The 27,578-nt window shown below is 39.9% G+C and overlaps 1 protein-coding gene across 1 annotated transcript in view; it reads right to left on the reverse strand.

Annotated features, from left to right (window-relative positions):
- Positions 1-26,995, reverse strand: part of sntg2 (syntrophin, gamma 2) — a 79,411-nt gene extending 52,416 nt beyond the window's left edge. Inside the window, exons 1-8 of the mRNA XM_069173019.1 lie at positions 26,620-26,995; positions 8,356-8,493; positions 8,184-8,240; positions 7,978-8,035; positions 6,112-6,155; positions 4,546-4,587; positions 3,116-3,203; positions 1,091-1,173 (exon numbers count right to left, since the gene is read on the reverse strand). Coding sequence (XP_069029120.1) covers positions 1,091-1,173; positions 3,116-3,203; positions 4,546-4,587; positions 6,112-6,155; positions 7,978-8,035; positions 8,184-8,240; positions 8,356-8,493; positions 26,620-26,688 — 579 coding nt within the window. The 5' untranslated portion in view covers positions 26,689-26,995. The remainder of the gene's footprint in view (positions 1-1,090; positions 1,174-3,115; positions 3,204-4,545; positions 4,588-6,111; positions 6,156-7,977; positions 8,036-8,183; positions 8,241-8,355; positions 8,494-26,619) is intronic.
- Positions 26,996-27,578: the final 583 nt, after the last annotated feature.

Here is a 27,578-nt window from a genome sequence, read left to right on the forward strand (position 1 = left end):
TCTCAGCATCCGTCTGCCCAGTTTACCTCAGCAAGGGTCGAAATCAGCCCCACAGCAGTCATTTAAGCAAAACAACTTCAAAACTAAAGAAAAAGTACAAACCTGTTTCCAAATAAGTCGGGACGCTGTATAAAATGTCAATTAAACTGAATGTAATGAATTGCAAATCATGTAAACTTATATTTAACTGAAAATCGACCAAAGACAACATCAAATGTTGAAACTGAAACATTTCATTGTTTTATGAAAAATATATGTTCATTTTGAATTAGATGCCATCGACACGTCTCAAGAAAGTTGGGACATGTTTCCCGTCATTTGCAAATCATCGCATACTGTTTTTATTTTCATAGCATACCAACGTTTTTGCGAACAGCGTTGTAGTTTCAGACTCCCGTCATCGTGCATGTTGGCACACTTTGGGTATGAAATAAGCCTTCGTTAGGGACATTTCTTTCACGGGTTTTTTTCTGCTACGACAGGTCAAAACGTTTGTCACTAAAAAGGTTCATTGCACCGATTGGAAGAAGAAGAAGAAGAAGATGAATCTGTACATTCTGATGAGGAGATGGAGACGCCGAGCTGAAACCCCAAATACATCAGTGTTGTGTTGTGACGTACTGTTGGGGCCGTTGTGTCTGTACAGAAGGACGTGAAGCTTGATGAACGGTGCAGTAAACAGTATGAAAGCTACCGAGAGTCTAAATGGACTCCTAATGGACGTAATGGACCATCAGTATAGAGTGGACACGACAAGCCAAACACGATGTTCCTTTGAACACGGCATCCTGCAGGTCGTGTCTATAGCTCGACCTATATGATCGACACATATAAAACATACTGTGACTTTAAAAAGAGCTGCAGATTCACAAGTATATTCACTTTCTTTCATGTGGTTATTTAGAGGGTGTTAATGATTTCAGTTCATGAGCATCTAAAACCAAAAAATGTTCTGTCGTGTTTTAAACCTCAAGCTTAACTTTGATGCTATTCAAATAAATTTCATCAGTCACCTGTTAAAAACAAAAAAACAAAAAACGGGTTCTGATTGGAAAACATCAACATGACAAATCAAAAATCTTCGTCTTACCGCGTTGTTTCCATTTCCATTTAAATGTAAGCCACTGTCGAAGAGCGGAGAGGATACTCGACTGTGATTCGGCCCCGGAGAACCTGAGACAGAAAAAAACAAGAGGATCAGAGATTCATGTTTGGTACAAAAAGGCTTCTGAAGAATCACTGTTAAACATTTAGTTCAACTTCATGGTGTGTCTATGACTATTTTATTCCTTCTCTCACAGAGAAAGTAAGTCAGGAGTTGCAGATAAACCAGCGCCGTGTTAAATTTTAAGGGGTATTATTGACTTTATTTTGCTGCCCTGCCTCTAAGCCGCGGAGTGTCGACCCGCAGGCGGCATCCAGAAGTGACGAATGTTGTGCTTTGATATGATATTAGCTTGGCGTTGGAGGCCCTGCTTTCTGAGGCGGTCACACTCGGTAAAATGTGGCAAGTGGCTCCTGGTCTCTGCTGCTCGTCATCTGGTGCCACCGCACAACAAAGGGCAGCTTAGAGAGAGAATACAACGTGAACCTTTTGTTGCTGTCAGGCAACAAAACCTTGAATCGCCGGGCCAAAACAGCCCACAGTGAAAAAAACCTGAGCATCTCTGTACTGACGCCTTCCTGTGAATGTGAACTTACCCACAAGATGTGAAGGCTGGATTTCTCACAGCTCTCCCTTTGAATTGGGGAGAATGTGGAGGTTTACCAACTGAGCTATAAATATTCATGCGCACCTAATAGTATTAATTATTGTGCTCCATCTGTGTGCTCTCCATAATTAGGTAAATTGTACAAAATGAGTCTTGTGTTTGCCGTGAGGAGAAACGATTTGTATTACATGGAGTTCATTCCTGCTTTTTGCTTGCAGTCAATTCACAAGACAACAATTACTGGTGGCTCCGCAGTGTTTCTGTCTAACAAGCGACCGAACATCTGAAGGCCCCGATGCTACACAAGACGTTCCCATGTGCAACAAACTGTAAGGATGATGTGTTGGCTGGGTTAACTATACATACGTTGGTAGTTTAAAGGGATAAGCTTCTCTCTCAGAGTTAGATGATCAAAACTAGAATCAGATATTGGAGTAGTATCAACACTCTGATCTCACTTCAGGGCAAAAAGTTCATTAGCCTACCAGCTGGAAAACTCCATCTGCTGAAGAAAACAGTGGGATGTGGTTGAGAGACAGTAAAGTAACCCTGAGGAAAGAGGTTGTTTGTTTTTTTTTACAGTTGTTGGTTTAAAAATAAAATCACACTTTACATTTTTCTTGCTAGGACAGTTGACTTAAACACAAGCATAACATTTCCTGCAAAAGTTTTTCTAGGTTTGGAAACAGGTGATGTCACAGACTGCTGAGCACCAATCAGAATTCAGCAACATTAGAATTTGAAATGTGATTGACGGTTGATGGGTTGTTTGCTTATGTTGGACGGACACCCTCAATCAAAACGGTTGCCACTGTTTTCTTACAATAAAGAGTAATTTGTAATTTAAACCATTACATTTGTCATGTTTGCATGTAAAAACTACACATTATCAAAATAGTTAAAAATGAATGAATCAGTTGCAGTCAGATCTGATGACACCACACCACCAGTGTCCAGCTGGAAGAAGCAACCAACAGTGCTTTACGAGTCACCTTTATGACAAAGTAGTCTCACTTATGTAAGCAATGTTCCACAAACCTGATAAATGTATTTACTTCTGCCTTAAAAACGTCTTCATGTTCTAATTTTCCTGCTCGCCATCGCTCTCTGACTGCGCTGCCCTCCATCCTTCACTCTTCACCTTTTATCAGCTCCACATGGATGATTTCACTGGCTCAGATTTCATCTTTTCAAGCTGCCGAAGGTAAGTGCAGCTCTGGGTGTTTCTGACATTACTGCTCGCCTCAGGCCACCGAGCGTGACAATTTATAACTGTGAAATAAATGCTCATCTATTGAACTGATTTAAAGGGTAAAGTTGAGCAGAAGGGAAAAAAAAGGACCATCTCCACCGTAAATGCAGTTTAGAGCGTGTAGTGCTTATTTAGTTGGATGGACGCTTACCTAGAGGCAGTTTTAGAAATGATGGGACTTCTCGCAGGTAGCGAACGGTGATGGTGACCTCATCTCCTGCTGTACGCAAGAGGTGAACCTGGCAGGAGCGAGAGGGATCGACAGACAGATTGTGAGTGATGCAGCCAGATAAAACTTCATCTCACATAAATGATACAAGCTACAGTCTTGTCACTGTCTGAGTAGACAAAATGTAACAAGAGATGAGTGAAGAATATTTAATCACAAGTTAAACCGTGAACTGCAGTGGTTTCACTTGAAGCATCAAAAGGCAGAACTTCAAGGCCAGCGCTTCTCTCATGACAGGCAGCGGCAAAGTGACAGCTGAAACAGCAAAGTAATTAGGCTCTGAATATCTGATTATCTCATGGCTAAGTGATATAAAATATGTCCTCAGAAATGTCGAGCCTCAGACCCAAAGAGGCGTTCACGTCGGTTTAACTGTTCTCCAGGCATCTTATAAAAGGGGGGAAATAAAAAATTGTCACATGTAAGGTCGCCTCTACATACAACTCAGTATCACTGCAAAGTGTGAAATAGACACGCCCGTCCACCACAGTAAAACGTGAGATAGCCACGCTTTGCCATTCGGGAGGCAGAGGTTTGAATCCAGGAGGCGACCATGTTGTTGTTTTTTTTGTTTTTTTGTTTCCTAATCCCAACCATGTTTTTCCTCCAAGGTTCATTTTCCTATTAATCACGTGACTATGCATGCAGTAGGTTTCATTTCCATCAACAACAAGATGTGAAACTGTCACGCCTAAAGCGTGTGTATTTCACGTTTTGCAGTGATACCGTGTTGCTACATACCCTAAATGCACATTGCAAACAAAACCCTCGCTATCCTCTCCAACACTGGTCGCCTTTCATACTTCAGCCTGAGCATCTGTCGGTGCCGACAGTGCGACAGGCCGCCATGAAAAGCTCTGGATTTCGTTCCGAGGAGAAACTGCTCATTATGTGTTTTGACGCTCTGGAGGTGAATACAGTGAACAGCTGTTTGGAGCTGCACGAGGAGACCGAGATGACAGACAGGAGGAGTGTGAGCGGGTGCGCAGGGAGATGGAGGGATGGTGGCAGACAATAAAGGAGAATTTTTTAACAGATGGAGAAACTACACAGGAGAGGAATTAAGCAAAAAGGGTGGTTTTAATGTGGAAAAACGTTTGCCAAATACTGCCACCCTCACTGCTTGAGCAGCGTTTGATACCGATCTACTTCCTTTTCAGTCTTTTCAATTTGTCACAGTGTAAACCGCAAGAAAAACAGACTCCTGCCAAGATGACAACTCGGATTGTTAAAGCGCACCCCCATGTTGATAACCAACCGGATCTGGTGATGAATCTGAGGAGGATGGAGAGTAATGGATGGCTGGAGCAGAGTATTGGCTTTTGGCAACAGTTAATTACAAACATACTCACAACTTCCTCATGTGTACAATGCTCTACATTTATGCCGTTGACCTGCAGAAAGCAACAGAGAGAAGCAAACACTTAAGATATAGTTTAGAAAGTGTGATGAATCATGAAATGATTAACATTTGTTTAAGAAAAGACTTCAATTGGCCAAAAAGACGTTTTTAAAAAGATGTGACGGACGAGAAGCAAAACAACTAAAGATATGCAAAGTGCCAACAGCCACTAAGAGACAAAAACAAAAAAACTCAATGAAACACAAAATGACTAAATTGAGATGCAAAACAACTGAAGCGAGGAAATTCAAAGTCACAGAGAGAAAAGATGATGCCGTTGAGAAGTTGTGAAGACAGACTAACTCTACATGACTAAAACTACAATATATCAGCTAAACATCCAATGAAAAAGGAACTTCCACGACCTCGGACATTTCTGTAAACGCCAGCAAACACGTCACAACTCGTGAACTCGAGGCTTGTAGAGTTACGATGTCGTGAATACCACAAGAGGGCGCCGTTCACGTGGACTCTTCCCGTGTACGCGGTAAATACGACAACATTTGAACACAACACGAGATGCAAAACAGCAAAGAGATATAAGACAACGACAAGAACAAGACAGAAAAGCAAAAAAAAAACACAATAAAGAAACAAAAAGACCACAGAGACACAAATTACTGCAAAGAGATGCAAAACAACTAAAAGGAAACAATTACAAGACAAACTTACAACAACAGAGATGCAAAACAGTTGCACTGAAACACACCACGTAACAAACTTTCAGTGTGTGTGTAAGAGGCGGAGGACATTTTACTTGTCTGTGTGGTTACATATAGCAGTTATTTATTGATTTTCATTTCAAATTAAAAAAGTTACAAGCTATTTGGTCTTTAGAGAACCAGGGTGTTCAATTTGAGTCTTCACAACTTTTAAAATATTAATAATTTGCACTCGTTTTTCAGCGTCCCCCTCCTGGACCCCCAAATTTAAACGTTTCCAAACCCACCGCGGCTTCAAGTGTACGTACGGATGCAATATTCTGTAGCGTGACAGCTCAAATAAGTCACCGCAAATGAATATGAAAAGGTGGTGATGCAAAGGTGGACGCAGTAGCAATTCAATTCATAATATAATTTGTAATAATTTCCAATATGAATGTTAATGTTTGCTTCCTGTCCATTGAATCTACTTAATATTCTGGATAAACAGCTCATCCAATAAACACGCCAGACAGATTCAAATGACCTTTTTAAAAGATGAATATAATTATTAAATATTGGACACTTTTAACAGCTATTCTAAAGGAACATCGGCAATTATTTTTGATGACCTTTTGCCACAGGCTCGAGAACAATGAAGTGTTATTTAGTTAGAATGAAATAATGCGTGCGCAGTAGCAAAACATTTCACCACAATATTATCTCTTTAAAACAGCAGAAAAGACATGAGAAGACACATTTGGTTAAAACATTCTGCTCCCATTTCCTCTAATTAATTACACCGCCAAAATAAAAGAGGGCCAAAGTTGCCACTCGACCATCGAAGCAAATAGGTCACGAACTGATGTACCAACCTGCAGCACGGCGTCGCCGACGAACAGCTTCCCCGTCTGATCGGCTGCAAGCGTTAGTTGTCAAGTGTCAGAGGTTAATGAAAACATTTCAAAATAATTGCTCATTTCATACATGGTAATGTGGTGGAAATAGCAATCACTGTCTCCTTCTGACTAATCTCTGGTAACATCCTACAGCTCGGACAAAGAACACAGGAAAGCATGAAATTTGAAACTAATCAGGATATAAACTCATTTGCGGCGGCACGGGAGGAAACAAGAGCTCCGTGGTGAAAAGAATCGCAAAGCTCTGTGAAAAAAGGGCTCTTAATGTCCCTCTGGGTATGAAGACATGACTCTCGCATCCAAAAAGGTATTGAGAGACATGTGGGCAAAAAGACAAATTACAGGAGAATGATTTGCTCACATGACGCTCCGATATTGCATCATAGCTGGAAGCGGAGAGGTCATCGCTTCTTGTGATTTAACTGTCAGACATGATGAAAGTATTTTTCCTTCCATCTAGCCAACAGCATGGTCCGGCTACTGTTTACTTCTTCACAGCATTTTAATGCTCAGTGATCATGAATAAGCGCCCTATTGGACACAGTTAAAAATACATGTTATCAACAGTTTATCTGTTTGATTTTGTGTTTACCAGTAGGTGTACATAAATAGTTCAACCAGTAGAACTGAGTTTACAAGAATATGTCAGAATCTGGGGATGAAGTTTGTTTTCTTACCGAGAGTTGGAAGCCAGGATTAAAACCGACCTCACGCCACGCTGAAAGTCGATCTATATTAAACTCAGCCCGTAAAGACTGGAAAGTGGGAAAGAGCGAGCCAACACCTGTAATAGGTGACTTTGTGACATGAGTCATCCTCTTAAATTATGATAAGATAGAAAAACATGGTGCACAGCGTATTTCCATATGACGGACTACAGCAGCATGTCTGTGTTTTGAAGAAAATGTCGAGTTGGATTTCACAACCAAAGGCCATCCATCTCTGTACAATCACAAGCTGCTGTTTTTACATTTCTTTTATGTAGAGTTGACCGATTTATTAAACCAAGTTTATATTCTCCCTCTTGTTTCCACTCTTTATGCTAAGCTACACTAAACTCCGCTGGACACCATATCAAAGCAGCAGACAGTAAAGTGGCACAGATTTGACTAATTAAATGTACTCATCCTGTGCAGCTGTGTGGTATCTTCTGCTGCTGCTGGATATTTTACACGTGTTGTGGATCATTTTCTACACATATCACTAAAAATTAAACTTCACCCGTCTGACCATTTTTTTGTATCTTTGCCATCTTTAAATGATTTTCAAATACATTTCTCTGGGTTTAAACATTTGGCTGCCCAGCATGAGTTCATAATGAGTTTTATTTAAACAAAAACAAAAACACAATAGATGTAACCAAGTCTCCTATTACAGATGCTAGCTGGCTCTTTCCCCCTTTCCAATCTTTATGCTAAGCTAGGCTAAACATGACCTTATTTTAGCTCCATTACGTAGGACTGGCATTAATCTCCTCCGACTCCGAGAAAGAAAGTTTGTTTTCCCTAAAATGTTGGCGTATTCCTTTACAATGAGGAAAATCCCCTTCACACACTAAGAAATTCTCCTTTAAGTCCGCTAATGATGCCATCAGTGTTGTCTTATTTGGGGTTTGCCGACGACAGATTTAGAAGTGTGTTGGTGTCTGAACGACGGGAAAAGAAAAGGCTGCTCGAGGGGAATTATGGAAAATGTAGGCACTGCTGCGTTCAATTGTTCTTTGTTTACTGCTGTAAATTAAAATGCCATCAAAATATCAAACACCTTTTACTGACTTCATTTACATTTCCACATTACAGTAGCGAGATAAAACCTTCTTACCTACTTGATCTTTAAAAATCTTTGAAATCACCACCGGCACGTTGTGCTCCGCGCCTCCCTGAAAGGCAGCAGAGAAAGATGGAGATGAAGCTCGCTCGGTTTCGATGCTGCCAAAACTGCTTTCACACACAAGCAGTCATCTCTGCCACCGCAAAGCCTTTTCATTCCTACTGTAGTCTCTCCATAATCAAAACTTATCTGCTTACTTTGATGCTTAAGCCCAGACCGCCAGTCGCTTGTCTCCGCAGTACAACAGTTCTGTGCTTTAGAAAGTGGGAGTTTCTTATTGGCAAAAGGATATTGTGAACATTGAAACAGTATTCTGGAGTTATGCGGCATGAATTACAATGCAAAGCTCGAGCCCTCGGGCGCACTTACATTTACTTGGGATTCACTTCCACTTGTGCAAACCACATCCAGCTTCTGTATGGTTAATGCCTCTTTGGTCAATTTCAGGCAGACATCATGGGTATTGTTGGTCTCCTCATTGTACAGCAAAGCAATTCCAGATTTTGTCTGTTGGAATTGAGAAGAGCATTGACATTTTGCCAAGCAGAGCAATTACGTACACAAAGAACATTTTAATCCTCTTTTCTCAATGTGTCACTTGTGTACTCCGTTCGACTGGTCTAGTTTTGGGTTAATTGGTTTGGCTTGACATTGTGAAACCTTTGTGCAAAAGAAAAAAAGAAAAAAAAAAAGGATTTCAGACTTTCAATTCAATATCTTTTCAATATCTTTAACTACGACAAAACAAGGCAGTCGTACTGGCAATTTTTCACAATTACACAAATATTTAAATACCTGAAAATGTAACACCTTCAATTTAATGCTCTATTCTCTGAACAAAATATGTAAACACCAAATTAAATAAAAGCAGCAAATATCTAAAGACAAACAATTTTATTTTGCCTGCATATTAATTAAATGACTGCCAGATGGCATCTTTCCAAATTTCACCATGTTCTTAGTCATATTTCAAAGTATATAGCTCATTTGAGTAAAAGTACTGATACCACACTACAGAAATACTCCACTACAAGTAAATGTTCTCCATTAAAAACCTTTCTTAAGTAAAAAGTCACAACTATTATTGGTAAAATATTACTTTAAGTATCAAAAGTGCATTTTGCTGCACTAGAATTATAAATTACGTAAGATGCGTATCGTGATCAGTGTTTCTAAAGGCTGTACTGACGGAGGGAGTAGGGAAGGGTCACGAATCTTGATGTATTCGTTATAATCTACAAAATCGATTAGTACATGCGACTCGTGTTTCCTGATTTCCCGTTTTTACCGGTGCCCGGTGGCAGTAGTGCACATAAACTTGGTCTGCCAGCCACATTAAATAACATCAGGAGGAGAAGAAGAAGAAAACGCTGCTTTCAGGGGTCAGGAGCTGTGCAGGTAAAACTATCCCGTTATTAGATATCCCGGTGTGAACATGGCAGAACATGCAAAGAAAACTATTCCTTCAAAACATAAATGAAGATGAGGTGTGGTGCTAACCATGCAGGTTATGCTGGCACACGAGTCCTCCACCGCTAAGTTCAGAGCGAATTTTGAAAAGTAGTTTTGCTGGAAATGTCCATCCCGAGTAGGAACTGACTGTTTCTTCAAGCTTAACCACAATCCAGCCACAAGAGTCAATAAGATTGATGGATTATCTGGTGCATAAACACATGAAAGAATAACATTTGCTAGAAAAACATTTGCCAGTTGACTGTGAAGGGAGGAACTAGACACACAAACTTTGATACACAAAGTGGACAAAATTAAAGGAACACAAATAAAGTGCCGTCCTGAGCGCCGAACAATCGACGAGCCCAAACGCTCACTGCTCAGTTGAATCAGCATGTTTTTGACAGTTTTATCAGAAATCATTTGAAGCTTCACAAATATGATTTATTGATGTCTCTGTTGAATTTCAGTGATCGTGTCCACCCCCTCTTTCATTTGATAAGAGATCAGGTTTTTACTCTCTGGTTTCCCTTTTGGCTGAAGGATTATCAAACACCTCCTACGACACTGTTGATGATAAGTAGTGCACGACATAAGAGGGCCTTACCAATTCAATCCTGTTATCAATGCTTTACACTTACCATTATCAAGGTGTTAAAATACTTTAACTAAAATATGGAAGACTTAAGCTCACAAATAAAGGCTGGAATAATTAAGTATTATAATTCATCATTTTGCATAATTATTGGAATCATTTCCATTCATATCTATAAAAACAGGTGGATGAATCTAACACGTGTCATATTTCCATGTAATTTTCCTTCTGTCTTATTTTTCAATCACATAAGTGGAGAATTATTTCCAGCAACTGTTTATCTCAAGACATTTCAATGAGCATCTATTGACATAAACATTATGGATTCAGTTTCAAAGCCAAACAGAACTGCCACTACTTGTATGCGCATTCCCCTCGGGGATTAATAAAGTGAATAAAATCAAAAAAAATTATGATTAGACTTGTACTATAATAGTGGTATAACAATAAGTTATGACACTAAGACAAATAAATAATTAATCACAATCAACTAAACTTCCATGACCATGATGGTCCGATTCCTGAGTTGTGGTGCTGAATAATGACCAGAAAAGTGTTTGCAGAGTTCTGGCCACAAATGTGTTTTGCGAGGTCGCAGTGATTTTGACTTTTGACCCTCAAAATCAGATCAGTTCAACCTTGAATTCAAGTGATTGTTGGTGCCAAATTTCAAGAAATTCCTTCAAGGTGTTCACAAGGATGGATGGACGGACTGGAGGTCAGAGCGACCTTTGACCTCTAAAATCTGATCAGTTCACTCGAGTCCAAGAGAACATTTGTGCTGAATTTGAAGGAAGTCCCTCAACGGCGTCCTGAGATACCGCGGTGAAGTGGGAGAGTGGGACGGACGAACAACCAGAAAACATCACTGGCATCGAGGCATAAATACATGTTCGTACACGCAAGGCAAGAACCAGTTAAAAAAAAGGTCAAGAGAAACTAAACCTCAGTGGTTTGTTGTTGTATTGTTTTGCAGGTAACGTCTAGATTTCTGTAGAATAGTATAGGATGCACCGATGTGCTGCTCAGTGATCAGACTGTGTGAAAAAGGTGACGATAAGTATGCGCCCGAGGTCAAACCAATTCTCTTTAAAAGAGACTTGGGAATGAAAGTCGAGCTCTGTTCCCACCGAGAAACACAATAAATGAGGACTTTGTGGAAACGTGGCTGCAGCAGCAGAGTGGCTGAATTAAGGGGGCGCAAAACAAGTCTGAAACTTTTATGGCACACAAATCGGCGTCCTCGACTGAAACGACCAACGGAAACCGGTTTCACCTCCCTTACTTTGTAGTCCGTCACTGCCCGACCGCCGAGGCGGCTCCCTGCTGTGTTTCTTAACAATAACACAACAATATGGAGGAGGACAAATGTTACCAGTGTCTTCAACACTGAATCACATTTGACATTCATACATACAAAAGCCATTTGAAGGCGGTAAAGTCTCCATAATTGTGTTGAGGAGGTTGATGCAGTCTACTGGGGACAAAAGAGCTTCTGTTTGGCTGCTGACAAAACAGAAAGAATGAGAAACGAGTCTCTGAGCACTTTATATCAAAAAACACTAATGACCTTCTCGTAATTTAACCAATTTCAGAATGAAGATCAGCCTGATAGAGCCTGTAAATAAATTCAGAGTCAGAAAGCTGGGACAGAAACAGCTCCTGTTCACCGTGAATGAGACACTACTCATATAAAAGCACATCGTTTGAAATAATGCAGACGAATGTTGTTGTTGTCTTACTGGAGAATTTAGCTTGAATGAAACCGCGAGGATAGCATACTATTGTTTTGCATGTAGCGCACATTCTTAAACCTTAAAATGTACTGTTGCTGGCTCGGTGCTGAAGTAATTGGTGTGAAATGAACTAAAACTTTACTAAATGAGTTGCTAAAGGGCTGACAGGTTGATTTTCAGGTGAATTCCCGACTTAAAGCCATGAAAAAAAACAATCCTTTACCCTTGGTGGAGTTTTTAGTTTGATTTAGATGCAATAGATGGTGTTTCGAATTCCTATAGTGAACAAAGATTTAGTTACATATTATTAAATATTAAGTGATGGGCCCGTTTATAAAAATATCCAAAGTGTAGGAGCTGTGTGGGAGCTGATGTCCCCAAATAAAATACCATTTTATGGTATATCTCATTTATTAGCCCTGTGCTTATGGTTCAGATGATATTCTCTCAAGGCGGGCTGTCAGTCTTTAATCCAATGATAAAAAAAAGATAATAATAATAACAGTCTTCGACATTCAGATCACAGCCGCTGCAGAAGCATTTGTATTTGTACTTTATTCAAAGCTGAATTGAGTTAAAATCTTTTGACAGCGTATCATAATCATCATGCTGACTGTGGTCGAATGAGGTCCTCTTCTCCCCTTTGAAAAATCGTACATGTGTGTGTTTTTTTATCATTAACAAGATGGTTGTAAAATATTTAGGCAAAGGATTTCTACCTGAAGAATACAGCACAAGGACGGGGAAGCGAACTGCACACTTAAGGCCTCACCTGATGTCTACAATTCATTTCAAGACATCAATATTTACTTGGACGAAGATTTTCAAACAACATATCGACTGTGGGCACCAGATATGATGCCCACATGGTCGGCGGGGAATTTCACCGATAAAAAGTTGTGTTTTTCTGAAGTGTAGAAGACTAATGAATCTCAGCACGAGTTGCTGAATGAATTAATAACGAGCAGACAGAAGTGGTGGAACGACTGCTGTGAAGTTGTCTGACCTCACAGAGGCAGGAGAAGGTCGAGGCGGACGTCTTGTCAGAGTGTGAAGGTTCTTCTTGCGTACTTGGTTCACACTCTCACGCCCAAATGAATTGGAGGGCAATTTGACCTGACAGCTGGTCATTAGCCAGATTGGTCACACTGGCTGGAGGACCGCTTATGAACATGTCACCAGTTGAGATCCCATCAGTGATGTGCTTGAAGAGAAGCTGAGTTTATATCTTATTTTCTAGATTTTAAATAATAGAGAACAGGCAGGAATTCAAGCCTCTTCTCTTTATCACACGCTTACAGGTACTGATAACTTTAATATTTCTCTTTAACAGTAAGTTTTAATATCTCGTCACAATCAAAGTTAAAGTTTGGGGAAAACACAACAGCATCTGGGAGCCATATACTTCTACCAGCATCTGTATCAACACTGGAGCTTTTATTCATGACCTTTAACTCCCCTAGGAGCAAAAAAATATTCTTAACCCTGGGGTATTGTTTGAAAACCAGACTAGCGAACATTCAATAAAACCTTTATTTTTCGAGCTTTGGCTCTAAATATAAATTATTGCATTTGCCCTAAAAATAAAATAAAATAAAAATGAAATAAAGAAAAAAACATGAAATGTACAAGATTAGGTCAAATGTATTTAAAGCTTTTAATTTGATATGAGGGCTTTTAATTTGAAAAGAAAACAGGAAGTCATAGCATTAGGACGGCCGACGGTGCAACTTTCCACTCACTCATAATGCAGCCTGTCTGTAGCCTTAAACAACAAAACAGTCCAACGGTGTCATCCAACATGTGCTCACGTTTCATTCAGCTCTGAAAGAAAGCATCACACCTGCTCTTCTGTACATTATATTATGTTTATGCAGTACACACAAATGTGCCCACAGTAAACATTACGGCAAGTATTTTCCATGAGTTTTTTCTTTCAGTCAAAACCAGGTAAATAAGTGCATGTATATTACATCATACAGCTGAACTATAACGTTCCTACAGTCCGTTAAAGAGATCATTCAAAATATCATGGCTTTTCCAGTCGGAGATGACTGATAAGATACCAGAGCCAGAAGAATGATTTTACCAAAAGCAATTTGTTTGCCAAAGCTTCACAATCTTATCCACTTTTTAATGCTGCCAAATTCTGATTGGTGCACAAAAGCCCACATCGCCGTTCCAAACCAAATCCCCAACCTCTCTGAACCACAGAAGAACACACACAAATCAGAGATCTTTACTAGGAAATAACCAAAAGACTTCCCAAATTTGGCAGGAAAAAAAAAAAAGCGTGTTCATCTCAGACTCACTCTGAGAAAACATTCTGTCTGCATTATCAGTTTTAAGGTCCAACAAAACCAACCGACTTCCATCGACAATCAGCAAAGCAATCTCCGTCCGGCATCATTTGCATGATTTCTTTTGTGCAATAGATGTTTTTCACTTCAAACACAAAATTCTCCAACAGACCTCACAAAAGAAAACGAATTTCTTTCTGATATTTTCATCAAGTTTCCGTCTCATCCGTAGAAATTCATAAAGCTCAGACTTTATGACGAAACTTTTTTCATTGTGAAACTTTTTCCAACTTGCACAGTCGTGACTTTGCCTCCATTCACACTGCCTGAGAAAATCTGCATCTAGCTGCACCTGCTGGCATTTTTCCATCAACTTTCAGCAACTGTGTCGCACATTCAGCACTATACAGCAGATAAGAACTTTTAAAAGAAGAAACGCACATAACCGGGACTTCCTGCTGTTTGCTAAAATATAAAAACTCATCACCAGTCATTTAACACCACAGTATACAATTTAACGTGTCATTTCTCTTGTATTCAACACCGTTCTCACCGAGTCTCAACCATCTCCAGCTTCAATCACGGAGGCTCAACTATCCCAAACGCATGGACGTTCATCATGAGAGGAGGGAGAAGAAGAAACTGAAAACTATTCTGGAAACAAAGCAAACGCATTCTGGACTTTCTTCTTCTGCGTCAGTACTGTAATTCTTATTATACAAGTGGTTCCAACCCAGAGATCTGATTGGTCAACTGAACATTTGTTAGCGGCTCAAATCAGCATAAACAGCACACCGTAATCATCACTAGAAATATCACTCCCCCTCCTCAATGGCAATATATTCATTTAAATTGAATTTCATATAATATGTAATATAATGTTGTTCATAATTGTTATTAAATTTAAACCATTTGCCGAAATCTGGTCTTTTTTTTTTTTTTTTATCCTTTTTTTGTCACTGAGCACCGTAACACCACCGGAGCGTCGCACACTTAAAGTCCTAGCAGCAGCGAGCTTGAACGGGTTTTAACAAACGAAACTGCACTAATATCTTGTGTGTATATATATATATATAAATAAATAAACGAGTCCATGGATATCTTTTTTAAACAGATATCTTACTCTCAACCAGACTGAGCTAGCTGAGCACTTTAGTGTTTCTATTCGTTTGTATTTATTCAGTTTGAGAAACCATCTCTAGAAAGCAATAAAACCGACGAGACATCCTCTCTGTTGCTAGGTGGTTGCTAAGGATCGGCCTACTTCCTGGAGTAGTAAACATTGCATAAATCCCATAAGAGTCTACTGATGTGACTGTTTTCCAGTTATTAGTCATACCCCCTGTGTTGCCATGGAAATGGAGATCACACAAACAAAAAGCTTTATATTTTGAGAGCGAATGTAAACACTTTTTGATTACATATTGTATTTTGTTGGTAACTTGTTGCATAATCGCAATAATACACGCGAGTCTGTGCTTTAACATCATTGTTGGCACGATGTACTTAAGCATCACTGAAGTTGAAGGACACCCTCTCGTGTAATAGTACTTAAATGAAAAGCAACAACAGTGTTATGTGCTTCTACTAAAACTCACTAAACTGCAGGAACTTTTCATTTCACAAACAATTCATACAAGTAGGTTTTGAAACTCTTGCAGCCATCAACATAATGCAGAAAGCAAAATATGAGTAATGTAGAATTAGTGAGTACGCTGGGAGCATCGTTAAATAAGAAGGGTCACATATCTAGAATAAAAACAAACTACCTTAGGTTGAACTCTGTAATTTATGATGTGGGCAGCTGAACACACTGAAGGGGATATCTATCTGCCTCAAGCATAAAACAGAGACAGGACAGGAAAAAGAGCAGTACAAGTACCCACAGTGTTTGTCCAAAGGGAGAAAACAAGGAAACAAGGTTGAAGAAAAATGTCACAATTTGTTGAAAGAGCAGCACCTCTCAATTGTGTGAGACGGCGGCTGAAAGAGGTCGACTCCAAAGCATCATCTCAACTCTTTATAGTGTTTGTACCAAGGTATCACAGTCATGGATCCAATGGGAGAGGCTAAAGTACACTTCTCAGAGTTGAAAGAAGTGAACCAGAGCGACATCCCACTTGGCTTAGCACAACTGAAGTGGACAAAAAAAAAGAAGAGAGAAACACGCCCGTATATACTCAGTGGATCACAAGTACCAGGAAGCACTTTTTCGAGCTAAATATTGTTGCTAAGAGCCATTCTTATCGACTGGTTTGGTAAGTGGCACATTGCCAGCTCCCTAGAAATGAAGCACTGCTGTCTTCATGCGAGTGCACCGAGGTCGAGACGACAGCGTGTTTTCCCTGTGGAGCTACAACATTTCCACAGCTGAAGCAAAGAGACTTTTAACCGGTCCTGCAGCATCCCCTAATCTTTAAGGCCTGTCTGGAGGAAATGGCGTTTAGGGTTCAGTGGCGTTTTATCAAATCCAAATCTGTTCAAATCCCTAATTAGGATTTTCCCTCATTCTCAGGTAACTAAAGTTATAAATAACTAAACCCAAAAGATTCAATTTAGATCTGTAACCAGCTTTTGTTGTCTGAAGAGGCAGAAACTAATTAATGTTCAAACCAACCACTGCAATCTGTAAATGAGCAATAGATTAGAAACATGAAATGTTGTTGAAATGTGTTTGACACATTAAAATAATACTCTTCCTATTAAAGATAAGAACTTGATAAGATTAAAACACTGATATGTTTGAATACAAGTTTAACTTCAAGATTCTGCATTTGGCGTGAAGTAATCAGCTTCAACCTTTACGTCTGTTTTCTCTTGTCTCTCTATGAAAAGTGAAATTCATTCATTCAGAGAAACCAGAGAGCACAAAGGATTTTGTAAAGGTTGTAAAAATGTAACTAGTTAATATCTAACATTGTGAACACTTGTGGGAACTGGTATGTATAGATCCCATTATTTGTTCAATTTTTGTCAAATAAATCATCAAATAAAATGTGTTTTTATGATCCATGACATTGTAACTGTGTTATACTGAACTAAAGGCTTTTTTGATGAATGTGCCGTGTCCATAGAGGTGCAGGTTTTGCTGTTCAGCCCACAGTGAGCAAAAATATGAAAGGAGCCAAAAAACGAGGTCCAGAAACCGCTCAGGGTTCAGAGGGTTTTAATACGATGTCGTTGGTTTTCATCGCGTCACTCTAGTCAGATCATATTAAGAATTTAGAGTCTCTGAATTGTTTCTAGTCTAGTAGCTTCCTATTATACAGTATAATAAAGATGTATTCATTAAACTAGAGTCTGTACATGGCATGGCTTTATTCATAAATGCAAAACAAATGACTGTACTCATTTCACAAAGCTCGGGTTTTCTGCATGTAATAATCCACACAGCTCTGTGCCTCAATCTCTCCTTCTGATGTAGAGATGACATTTCAGTTCTTTTTGGCTGTGATGGATAAAAATAATAATAAAAAAAAACTTTCCAGACACTGATAACCTTGAAAAGCACCACAACTGTCAAGCCTCACACACACACACACACACACACACACACACACAAATCACTGATACAAACATAGCCAGCAGCCAGAGCTCAACTCCAGATACAGACTTTTTTATTATTTTTTTTATCGAGATCAATCATAAAACCATCAGAACCTGTCCGTACAGTGGAAGATGTGGAAGGTGGTTAAATATCCTCGACTTAATCCACTCGCAGCCCACCAAAGCAAATCCCACTTCAGTTCTATCGGATCAGTTTAACATGAACAAACCCCTCATCAAGGATTTCATACAGTTGCAGGCATGACTCATGAGTTTTGATCACTGGAACCGACATCACTCCCAATTTTCTCTGTCTGGCTTCAGGCCAATAAAACCGCACTCATCTGAACCTAGAGGCTCTTAATGAGCATGAAATATTGAGCGGGCTAAAAATCCAACCAACTCCTACTTTATGCATAAAATAAAAAACCTCAAACACCATGAACAGTCGACATCAGTTAACCGTGATCAAGAAAAATTAAATCCAAGTCGTAGTTTTACATACCAGCGGTCTCATTAACGACCAAGGAGCTCAAAGGCAGAACATGTGGACGTGGCCTCAGCGGCACCGCAACAACAGCACGTCTTTAGAAACAGGAAGCGGCTGTATGTATGACGAGTACCGTGTGATGTTGGCAGGTGGCACAATTACTACTTCTGTCAAACTGAACACTTTCATCTGGATCTCTTCAAGATCTTCACATTTAGAAATCAGACTGAGAACCGAAGATGAAAAGAAAAGAAAAAAAACCAGCTCTATTCAGTTTGTCGCCTCTTTTCAGGTCAATTAAAACTGTCCTGGGGTTGACAGCTGGGACACGGCTTTGGATGCACAGTTTCACTGAAAGACTAGAATGTCGACATCTATAAGAAAGGTCCTTTATGATTATTATTATTTTAATAATTCAATCAGGCAGCAACATGTTAACATCGATGGATATAAGGGGCATATTCTCATTTATTCTCTGGCTTCCACATCTAAAGTGCAACCCCATATATTTTAACTGAGTCTCATTTTTGCCAGCATGCAGCCGATGACTGTATATTCAAATGGGTTTAACTTCTGGGTCTAAAAAATTAAGGCTGATGCGGAAGTGCTTTAAACTGCAATACCAGCGAGTGCCACTAGAGGTCGGCTCCAAAAAGCCTCCGGCTCCATAGACTCCCATTCAACTTCTCTCATCAAATCCAAAGTGAATAAAATGTGTCCATCAGTTATCTCGGTGTTGTTAGCTAAAGTCACTCCTTCTTATTAGTTTTCTGGAGGTCCATCTGAAAATAATCCCTCATTCATTAGAAAAGAAGATTCAAGAAGACCTGTTTTGGGGGCGTGTCTGTTTGATTGACAGGCCTGCGGTGCAGTCAGGTTACAGCTATCGGTGGGCGGGACGTAGTATCGTCAGGTTTCCGATCAGATCGGTCAGATCCACCGCTGGCTCCTCCCCCAGCTCGTCCAAATATGGTCACTTCCTGCTCCAAACCGCTCCGAACTAGCAAAGATGGTGACGGACAGAATCTGAACTGGAGGCTTCATAACGTTCACGAACCAACGATGACATCACTGCTAGCATTTGCATGCAACGTTGAAACGTAGAAAGTGTGCTGAACTGTTCCAAAGTGATCTCACGTCTGCAAACATCAACATGAAATGTTGCCTGGCAGCTTTAAAAATAAAAAGGGTTAAAAGTACTAATGAATTTTCCAAAACTCCATTAAAAACAGCCCAGAGATACAGCTGCACTGATGAGCGCAATCCATCATTTTAAATGAGACAACTCTGGTAATTTCTCCTAACATGGCTTTACCATGCTGCTAATTACCACATTTAGTGGAACTATTTTCACTTCTTTCAAGCAGGACGCGCTCTTACATAACAATAAAGAGGCACAACTGAATATGATAAAACTGTTGTCACATTCTGTGGCTGCAGACCAGACCTACTTTAACCACCACGCGATGCTTAGCCTTTTTGAAAGTTCTATACAGCACAGTCACGTCATTTCACAGTGATGGATTATACTCATCGGTGTCCCAGCGTGTCTCTACGAGCTGTTTTAAATGTAGTTCTGAACACAGCTGGAGCTTATGAGGCAGACATGTTGGGTAAACCTGCAGCAGTGTCTGACAGCAGTAAATACACGGTGCGTGACTCTTTACAGCCCGGCACCGGTTACACTGGAGACACAAAATGCCTGTGTTGCATCTATATTGTGCATATATAACATAACAGGCTTGCATAACCCAGATATCCCCTTTCCTGAATCAATCAATAACTACTTTACCATAATAATATGAGTTTTTTTCTGACGATATGGGCCAGTTTGTCTATCTAATATGTGTTAAATCATTCTTCTTTAAAATGAAAATAAAATGCAATATTGCCTGCATTTGGAGGCATAATTGTACCGGGTAGAAAATACACATATTTGCGAAACATGAAAAGAGTGACGGTTCTTATTTATGAGCAACAGATATGATCTGAATTCCAGGATTATAGAAAAGTTGGAGTTCAGCGCTCTGAATACCACAAGAGGGCGCCGTTCATATGGACTCTTCTCATGAACACGGTGAATACGACCCTATTTGAAATCATTTAAAAGTAACAAAATCAGCACAGCAACACCTCTAAAGTTCACTAATTATGACATCATATCTGGTTTTGTTTAGTTTGTACAGAAACTGTAGCGCAATAAAATGTCAAGTTGTGTTTTTTACAGAGCATAAGGGGTAAAACTATATCAGGCTCGCCATAAAACCACAAACTGAGGTTTTTATACTTTGATTTCTTACAAATGATATATCACGTCTGAATTTGTGGCTCACATCGATGAAAAGAGCCACACTACGCTTTTGGGATATGATGGGTTCATTTATGAGCTTGAGATATGATGCGTTTTCTGTGATTTGAAGTCATGTTGTTTTCTTGTTTTCAGCTACGTTAAGCAGCAGCTAGCTTCATCTCGACTGTGCAGACATCAGAACAACATCGATCTTCAGTTTTCCCGGCAAGGAAGCATGGAAGCATATTTCCCTAAATGTCACACTTCTTGTAAAAAATAAATGGCGGTGAACCTTCCAGAGATTTCCAGAAACTAATGCAGCTGCTGAGAATTAGAAAATGTTATTTCTATATGATCACTGAGAAATATTGGTCCTGCAGCATTTATTGGTCTGAACAGGGACTAGAAATGTGAAGAAGGTATTTGCTGAGATGAGTAATGACGTGGGAGTTCGGTTTTTCCCGGCAAACAGCTGGTTGATACTTCTGTGTCGCAAATCCTGGTTTAAATGACTCCGTGTGCATCAAGTAGATAATTTCCCCGTGCATCAGTAAACCCACTGTATGCAGAAGCACGCTGTGCGTTGATATCCTGGAAGGTCATTAAACCGAAACCAGGACGGGGCCGTCCTCATGTGCACGATAAAAGTGGCAGAAATGTGCCGTTATATCTTCCGCAATCATCCTTGTTCAATCTTCCACTCGGCGTGGCTCCGCGGGGAATCAAACCCCCTTGATGTATTTCATCTCCATTGTATATTCAGTGTTTGAAAAGGACTCGTCGCAGAGATTTACTGCTCAAACAGCAGCATGGCCGACTGCGTTCGATAGCCGGTTCCCCCACATGCAGCCCACCGAGTGACATTATTGCGTGTGTTTTGTACGAGATGCTAGATGACGGAAAGTGGTGCAACTGGTCTTCATATTTTCCAAAAGAAATTGCCTTTGCTGCCTAATATTACAGTATATTTCATTTCATTTTCGGTCTCGTATACACGATCCAGGGACCCGAATACAATCGAATGTATTTTGAACGACGCAGAAGTGAGCCTGGCTTCAGTCGGAGGTTCATGTTGCCACGATGGGAGCAACAATTTGGGGTGAATGTAGATTTTGAGGAAGTAATGCGGGACTGTTTACATTTCCATATTTTGTTTTTATTCCCACTTCAAAGACAAATCTTAGACGGAAAAAAGAAATATCACTTTTATTGCATTTTTGAAGTGCAGTTGTCTTGAAGTGGAGACTGACAACAATCCTCCATCTGCTGCTGAGGTAGATTTCTTCATATCTCACTTGGAAATGAATTGGGGACATTAAAATGCAGAAGTCCCCTGCCTTGACTCTAAATAAAAATGCTAATGAAACACTGTGGGTATTAATAATGTAGAGGACGAGCTTCCTTTTATTTGCTAAGGAAACATTTCCAGAAAGGCTCCAAACAGTGACGGGCACAACTTGTTTTGATGTGTCAGGATTTATGACACTACATATCCTCCTGACATTTTAAAAATTAAAACGCCATCTAATTAAGACTTTAATTACTGCCTGGTTTTGTAGTCAGTTGAATAATGGAATATGACTGTGCATAATACTGTATTATATATGTATCTTTGCACTTGCTACTGGGACTAATTATAAGCTTAAAAAAAAGGACTAATTTATGATATAACACTGGAGTCTGCCCTTTGGCCCATTTAACAACTCTCACGGGCCGCTCGCGTTGCTGCCGTTGGCTCATACACCATAAGGAGATTAACATTAAACTGTGGAGCCATCTGACAGGAAATGATATCTATATATAATGATTTTGTAACAGTATTATTCAACATTTAATACAGCACGAGGAGGAAATGCTTGAAGGAGTCAAACGTGTGCCACATGTTTGCATTCTGACTCCAGGGTCATTAAATTCAACTTTTCATTTTGAAGAGCCTGACTGCAGTGTGATAGGAGGGAAATTGAATATTGTTCAGGCAATGAAAGAGACTAAATATAACCTTTAAAAAAAATAAAAAATAATAAAAAAAAAAGGAACATAATTTTAGTTTTACAATATAAAGTCTGATTGTTTTGTGTCCTTTCAAATTACCGGAGCAGCAGCGGGGAAATGAAAAGTTTAAGAGAATACATGTTCATGCTCCAGCAGGAGTGATTTGGTTAAAATATGATTGACTTCCTGAATACAAAAGCATCGACTTCCACACTCCACTGAGGTATAATTACGCTTCTGCAGCTCCCGCCAAGAGAAACCCTCCGGCGTGTGACCACGGGGAGGTGGGGGGGGGGGCTGGAAATTTCACATGACATGCATGTCACTTATTTTTTTTTAAGCCTTTAGAAGAGGAACAAGCCAGCATTTGGTTGTCTGATAATCATACTGCATCACCCTCTTTTTAATCCCATTTGCTGTGATCCGAGTTTCGGGTTGTCCTTGGGGCCTTCTCCCCTCTCTAAAGGTTATATTGACCAGCGAGTCGATATTCTCAGCAGTCAGTGGAATCCTGTAAAGCTGCGTGTCAGTAATTATTCCATCTCTGTCAATATTTTAGAGTCAATAATGCGGAGCGTATTTGCTCGCATTGTGTTGACAGAGGAAGCTGTCATGCTTACTTCTCAGGAGGACGAGCGACCGGCGCCTGCACATGGGAAACTGTTACGCTATGCAACGCACGCCTCATTCAAGTTTGTGTTGCAATTAAAGTTATAATTAGCTGGTAGCAGCGACGCTTCAGAAGTTACAAGTCTTTACCAAGTGGATTTACACGTCACTAAAATAGCTCGTATCGCACAAACACGATTTTACAGGGAGCTTCGTCATAGATTGATAAATGAACCGGGTAACTGTGGCGTTACTAAATGATCCAGTTCACAGAGGTAATGTTGGCCTGCTAAGGGTTAATACGTTCTGTGATTGACATGGATAAGGTTTCAAGTGTTTAACCTCTGCAGAAAACATCAATGGTTTTCCATACTGTTTTCCCCATTGGTTTTATATCTATTTCCCATTGGTTTTATATCTATTTCCCCATTGGTTTTTACATCTATTTCCCCAATGGTTTTAGATCTATTTCCCATTGGTTTTAGATCTATTTCCCCATTGGTTTTAGATCTATTTCCCCATTGGTTTTAGATCTATTTCCCCATTGGTTTTACATCCATTTCCCCATTGGTTTTAGATCTATTTCCCCATTGGTTTTAGATCTATTTCCCATTGGTTTTAGATCTATTTCCCCATTGGTTTTAGATCTATTTCCCCATTGGTTTTAGATCTATTTCCCATTGGTTTTAGATCTATTTCCCATTGGTTTTATATCTATTTCCCCAATGGTTTTAGATCTATTTCCCCATTGGTTTTAGATCTATTTCCCCATTGGTTTTAGATCTATTTCCCCATTGGTTTTAGATCTATTTCCCATTGGTTTTATATCTATTTCCCATTGGTTTTATATCTATTTCCCCAATGGTTTTAGATCTATTTCCAATTGGTTTTAGATCTATTTCCCCATTGGTTTTATATCTATTTCCCCAATGGTTTTAGACCTATTTCCCATTGGTTTTAGATCTATTTCCCATTGGTTTTATATCTATTTCCCCAATGGTTTTATATCTATTTCCCCATTGGTTTTATATCAGTATCTAAGATGGAAAAAACATATTTTGTTCCATGTAAGCACATGAAACAAAGAAACATCTATGAAGGATTGGCAGTGTAGTTTTATATGTACCGTTTAGTTAAGGGTTTGTGATGCTAACATTACACTGACTGCTTGTTTACAGTGTAGACTGCTTTTAATGGGACAGTGCTGTTAATATCTAATAAAAAATAACACCAACATTAATGAGTTAACTAAGTCTTTACTGCCTCAGACAGTTTCAGAGTTTTAATGGTGCAACATTTCATAAGACATTTAAATTTGCCTGCAGTTAAGAATTTAGTGGGTTTACAAATAGCTGATGTAAATGAACCCACGATCTGAGCTGCTGTTGCAAATGCAAAGAATTATGTCTGAAAAGTTACACAGTACATTTTTCAAGTCTTCACCAAACAAATCTCCTGCTTGAACAGAGTCGGAGATGTAGTCTCTCCCAGCAGGCAGGGGCAAGCAAACACCCTGCCTGTCCATCACGGCGCTAATATACCCTGACATACAATTCAAACACAGCCAGGCTGTAATGCACATGTGCTGCAAGCAGAGAGCAGCGAGTGTTTGGACAGGAGAGACCGGTCTACTGTATCTGCTCAAACGTATTCAGACCTTCAACACAAACAGGATTGACCTCTGACTTCCTTCTGCTGCAGCCCGGTTTACAGAAGTCTTCTTCAGACGCTTCGTCATTAAAGGGCATCCAATATCTGTGGCTATGCATCCCATCCAGCGTAAGAGAGGAGAGGTGTGCCGTTCCAAACCTTTATCTAATTCATCAGTGATTGCCAATCTCAGCTAGATTCAGGGCATCTGCGCATGTCAACAGGCCACATTTAGGATTGCTGTTTCATGCTGACTAAACTTGATTGAAGATGACCTTCAAATGGCCTTAAAGCAACAACAACAAAAATAACTCTCATGAGGGTTGACATGAATTGGATAAAAAGTTAGCACAAGATGCCAATCTGCATTTGGTGAAGGCTTTGGATGCATTTTGTTTTATAAAACCTGGACTCTTCCATGCAGCACAAAGATAATATAGATTAGAGCATCTCTTATTAAAACAATCTCATAAATCTTTTGCTGTTTAAAACGGTTTTAAAAAGGACCTAAATATTGAAACCAGGTGATCATAGATATGCATGACAGAGAGGAGGAGTCAATTTCAGTATAGCTCTGCTTACTGTGTAATTTTAGCCTTTAGTCACTCAGTAAATTTAGAGAGTGGGAAACGTGTGAAAAAGTGACCAATCTCCGAGCAGAATTCAGCTGCAGACGTGTGTCTCCCTTCAGGCCGACATATCAAGTTTTAAAAAGCAAATGCTTCATGATTGCAAAGAGCTTGCAACACAGGACTCGGGGGACGGATGAAATTAAAGGTGCCGTGTGGCCATCTGAGGTGATAACAGACCAAATGGAGCAAAAGGGTCAGAGGCTACTGAAGCAAAGGGTGAAAACGCCACATAAAAACATTGAGATTAAACAGGTACGTGGGTGAACTAACACACATGATCAGTCATGCTTAATGTGTTTGTAACCTGAATTTGCCCCCTTTCTTATTAGATCATTGGTTCAATTCAAAACATGATATTTCATACATGTTGAATATTTTCTTTAAGCACACAGAATAATAAAAAACAAACACTGCTGAAAGCTCAGATCATTTGTTTTCTTGTTCAAGTAGTCTGAACACAATAATCAATTAAATATGAATCTCAGTGAACACGTATTTGACGAATGAAAATATAAATGAGGTACTAGTATACTCTATAACAAGACAACCAGCAGGATATACATCAATTCAGCACTGATTGAAACAGATTTTTTTTTTTTTTTTTATAACAGACAAAAATAGAAACATGCTGCTGATAATCAGACATCTGTAAGGTGAAATAATGTTGGCCGCTACTGTTAACTTGAAATGAAGCTGCTCGAGTGTCTGTTTAACACAGCTACTCTAATCCATCAAACCACAGCTGATAAACAATCAACCAAAACGAGCTTGTGTCAACATCGGGAAGGAGCCTCACACCAGACTCCAGTCACACATGTGGCATTTTAATGTGTATTTACTTATCCGTAGAATTACACTGCTCGTACGAAGGGGGAAAGGCATTCAGGAGATTAGTGGGGGTTTTAGGTGGATTCGGCATGTGCATGTTAATAAATAATACACGAGACACCGCCCTATTTTGACAGATTTAGTTTTTAAACTAGTAATGTCTCCAACATTAAACCGCTCGCGCCTGAGAGATGATGAAGCGTTACTTGAGCGAAACGTGATTAAAAAAAGTTGTAAGTTTATTCAAGTAAAAGCGCGACAGTTTGCCAAATGTAGGCCGAAGTGTGAAGATGTTCGTACTGGTTTAGAAACTATTCATATCTACAAGACAGCTTTTGATTTGAAGTGTTTCTATGCAAGAAAACACAAACAGTCGTTTTTTAAAAAGGTAGTCTGGAGTTCGCTCCACATCATCGCATCAAAGTGTGCACACAGCTCAGCTCACGGCCAGACGGCCGACTGATCCCCGCTTCAACTTCATTCATGTTCAAATGACTGAGCAGGTTTACTCACCGAAGTTGGCACCGGAAGGCTGGCGGGTCGCTCGATCTGCTCCGGTTGCTGTTTCCCGGACACATTCATTTCCCATACAGCCGCTTTCTCCGTCCGCTGACTTCGACGAGAGTTTCTCAAGTCATTTATCCAGCAAATTGACCGCGAGTGTTATTCACCGGCGTCCCGTTTAACGACGCAGGCCGACGGAGAGAGCATGCCCGGCAGCTCCGCGAGGCTTTTTTTTTTTTTTTTTTCTGAAAAAGCTGTCCGGCTCCAGAGTCGACAGGAAGATTTCCCGGTGCAGGAACAGATGAGGAGCCGCCGTGTGGACTTCTTCTTGTTGTTCCTCTGCTGCTGCTGCTTCCTCTCCGGCTCAGCCCGAACTGTCAGCACACTGTGGCTCCTCTGCTGCTGCTCATCAGTCTGCATGACTCCCCACCTGCTGCCTGTCCTCCTATTAACCATTCCTGCGTCAAAGCGCAGCACGTTAACCCGTTCACTGTTGACACCCTGCGCGCAGAGTGGCATTTCATCAACATAAATCACACATATTGATCATGTGTGTCTTTCATTGGTGTCAGGAGGGGCAGCCGAATACATTGATATTAGATCAATATCATGACGACGTGACACAGCCTAGATGTTGTATTTACCTGGATTTAAATGCTGCATTACAATAAAGTGATGTCAATTCTGGAGACTTCTCTAACTTTACTATTATTTGCCTTTATATCCACATTATTGGTCATCATTTATCAAAAATTATAAGCAAATATCTTGTGAAAAGCAAAGATAATCGTCCCACCAGTGCTGCCACAACATGGATATTGAGGCATTTGGTCCAAAATATAGTCATATTTGATGGTGTCTGTATTTTGCAGCCCTGCAATGTTGTGGTGGCCAACACTGCTCCCTGAGCATGTTAAATCTTAATGGATACAGGCACATTAATTTCTGCAGGCATCTGGGAACCTTTG

The sequence above is a fragment of the Embiotoca jacksoni genome, unplaced genomic scaffold, assembly GCF_022577435.1.
Source record: "Embiotoca jacksoni isolate LCO1_2020_lvr unplaced genomic scaffold, fEmbJac1.0.p SCAF_57, whole genome shotgun sequence".
Lineage (NCBI taxonomy): Eukaryota > Metazoa > Chordata > Actinopteri > Embiotocidae > Embiotoca > Embiotoca jacksoni.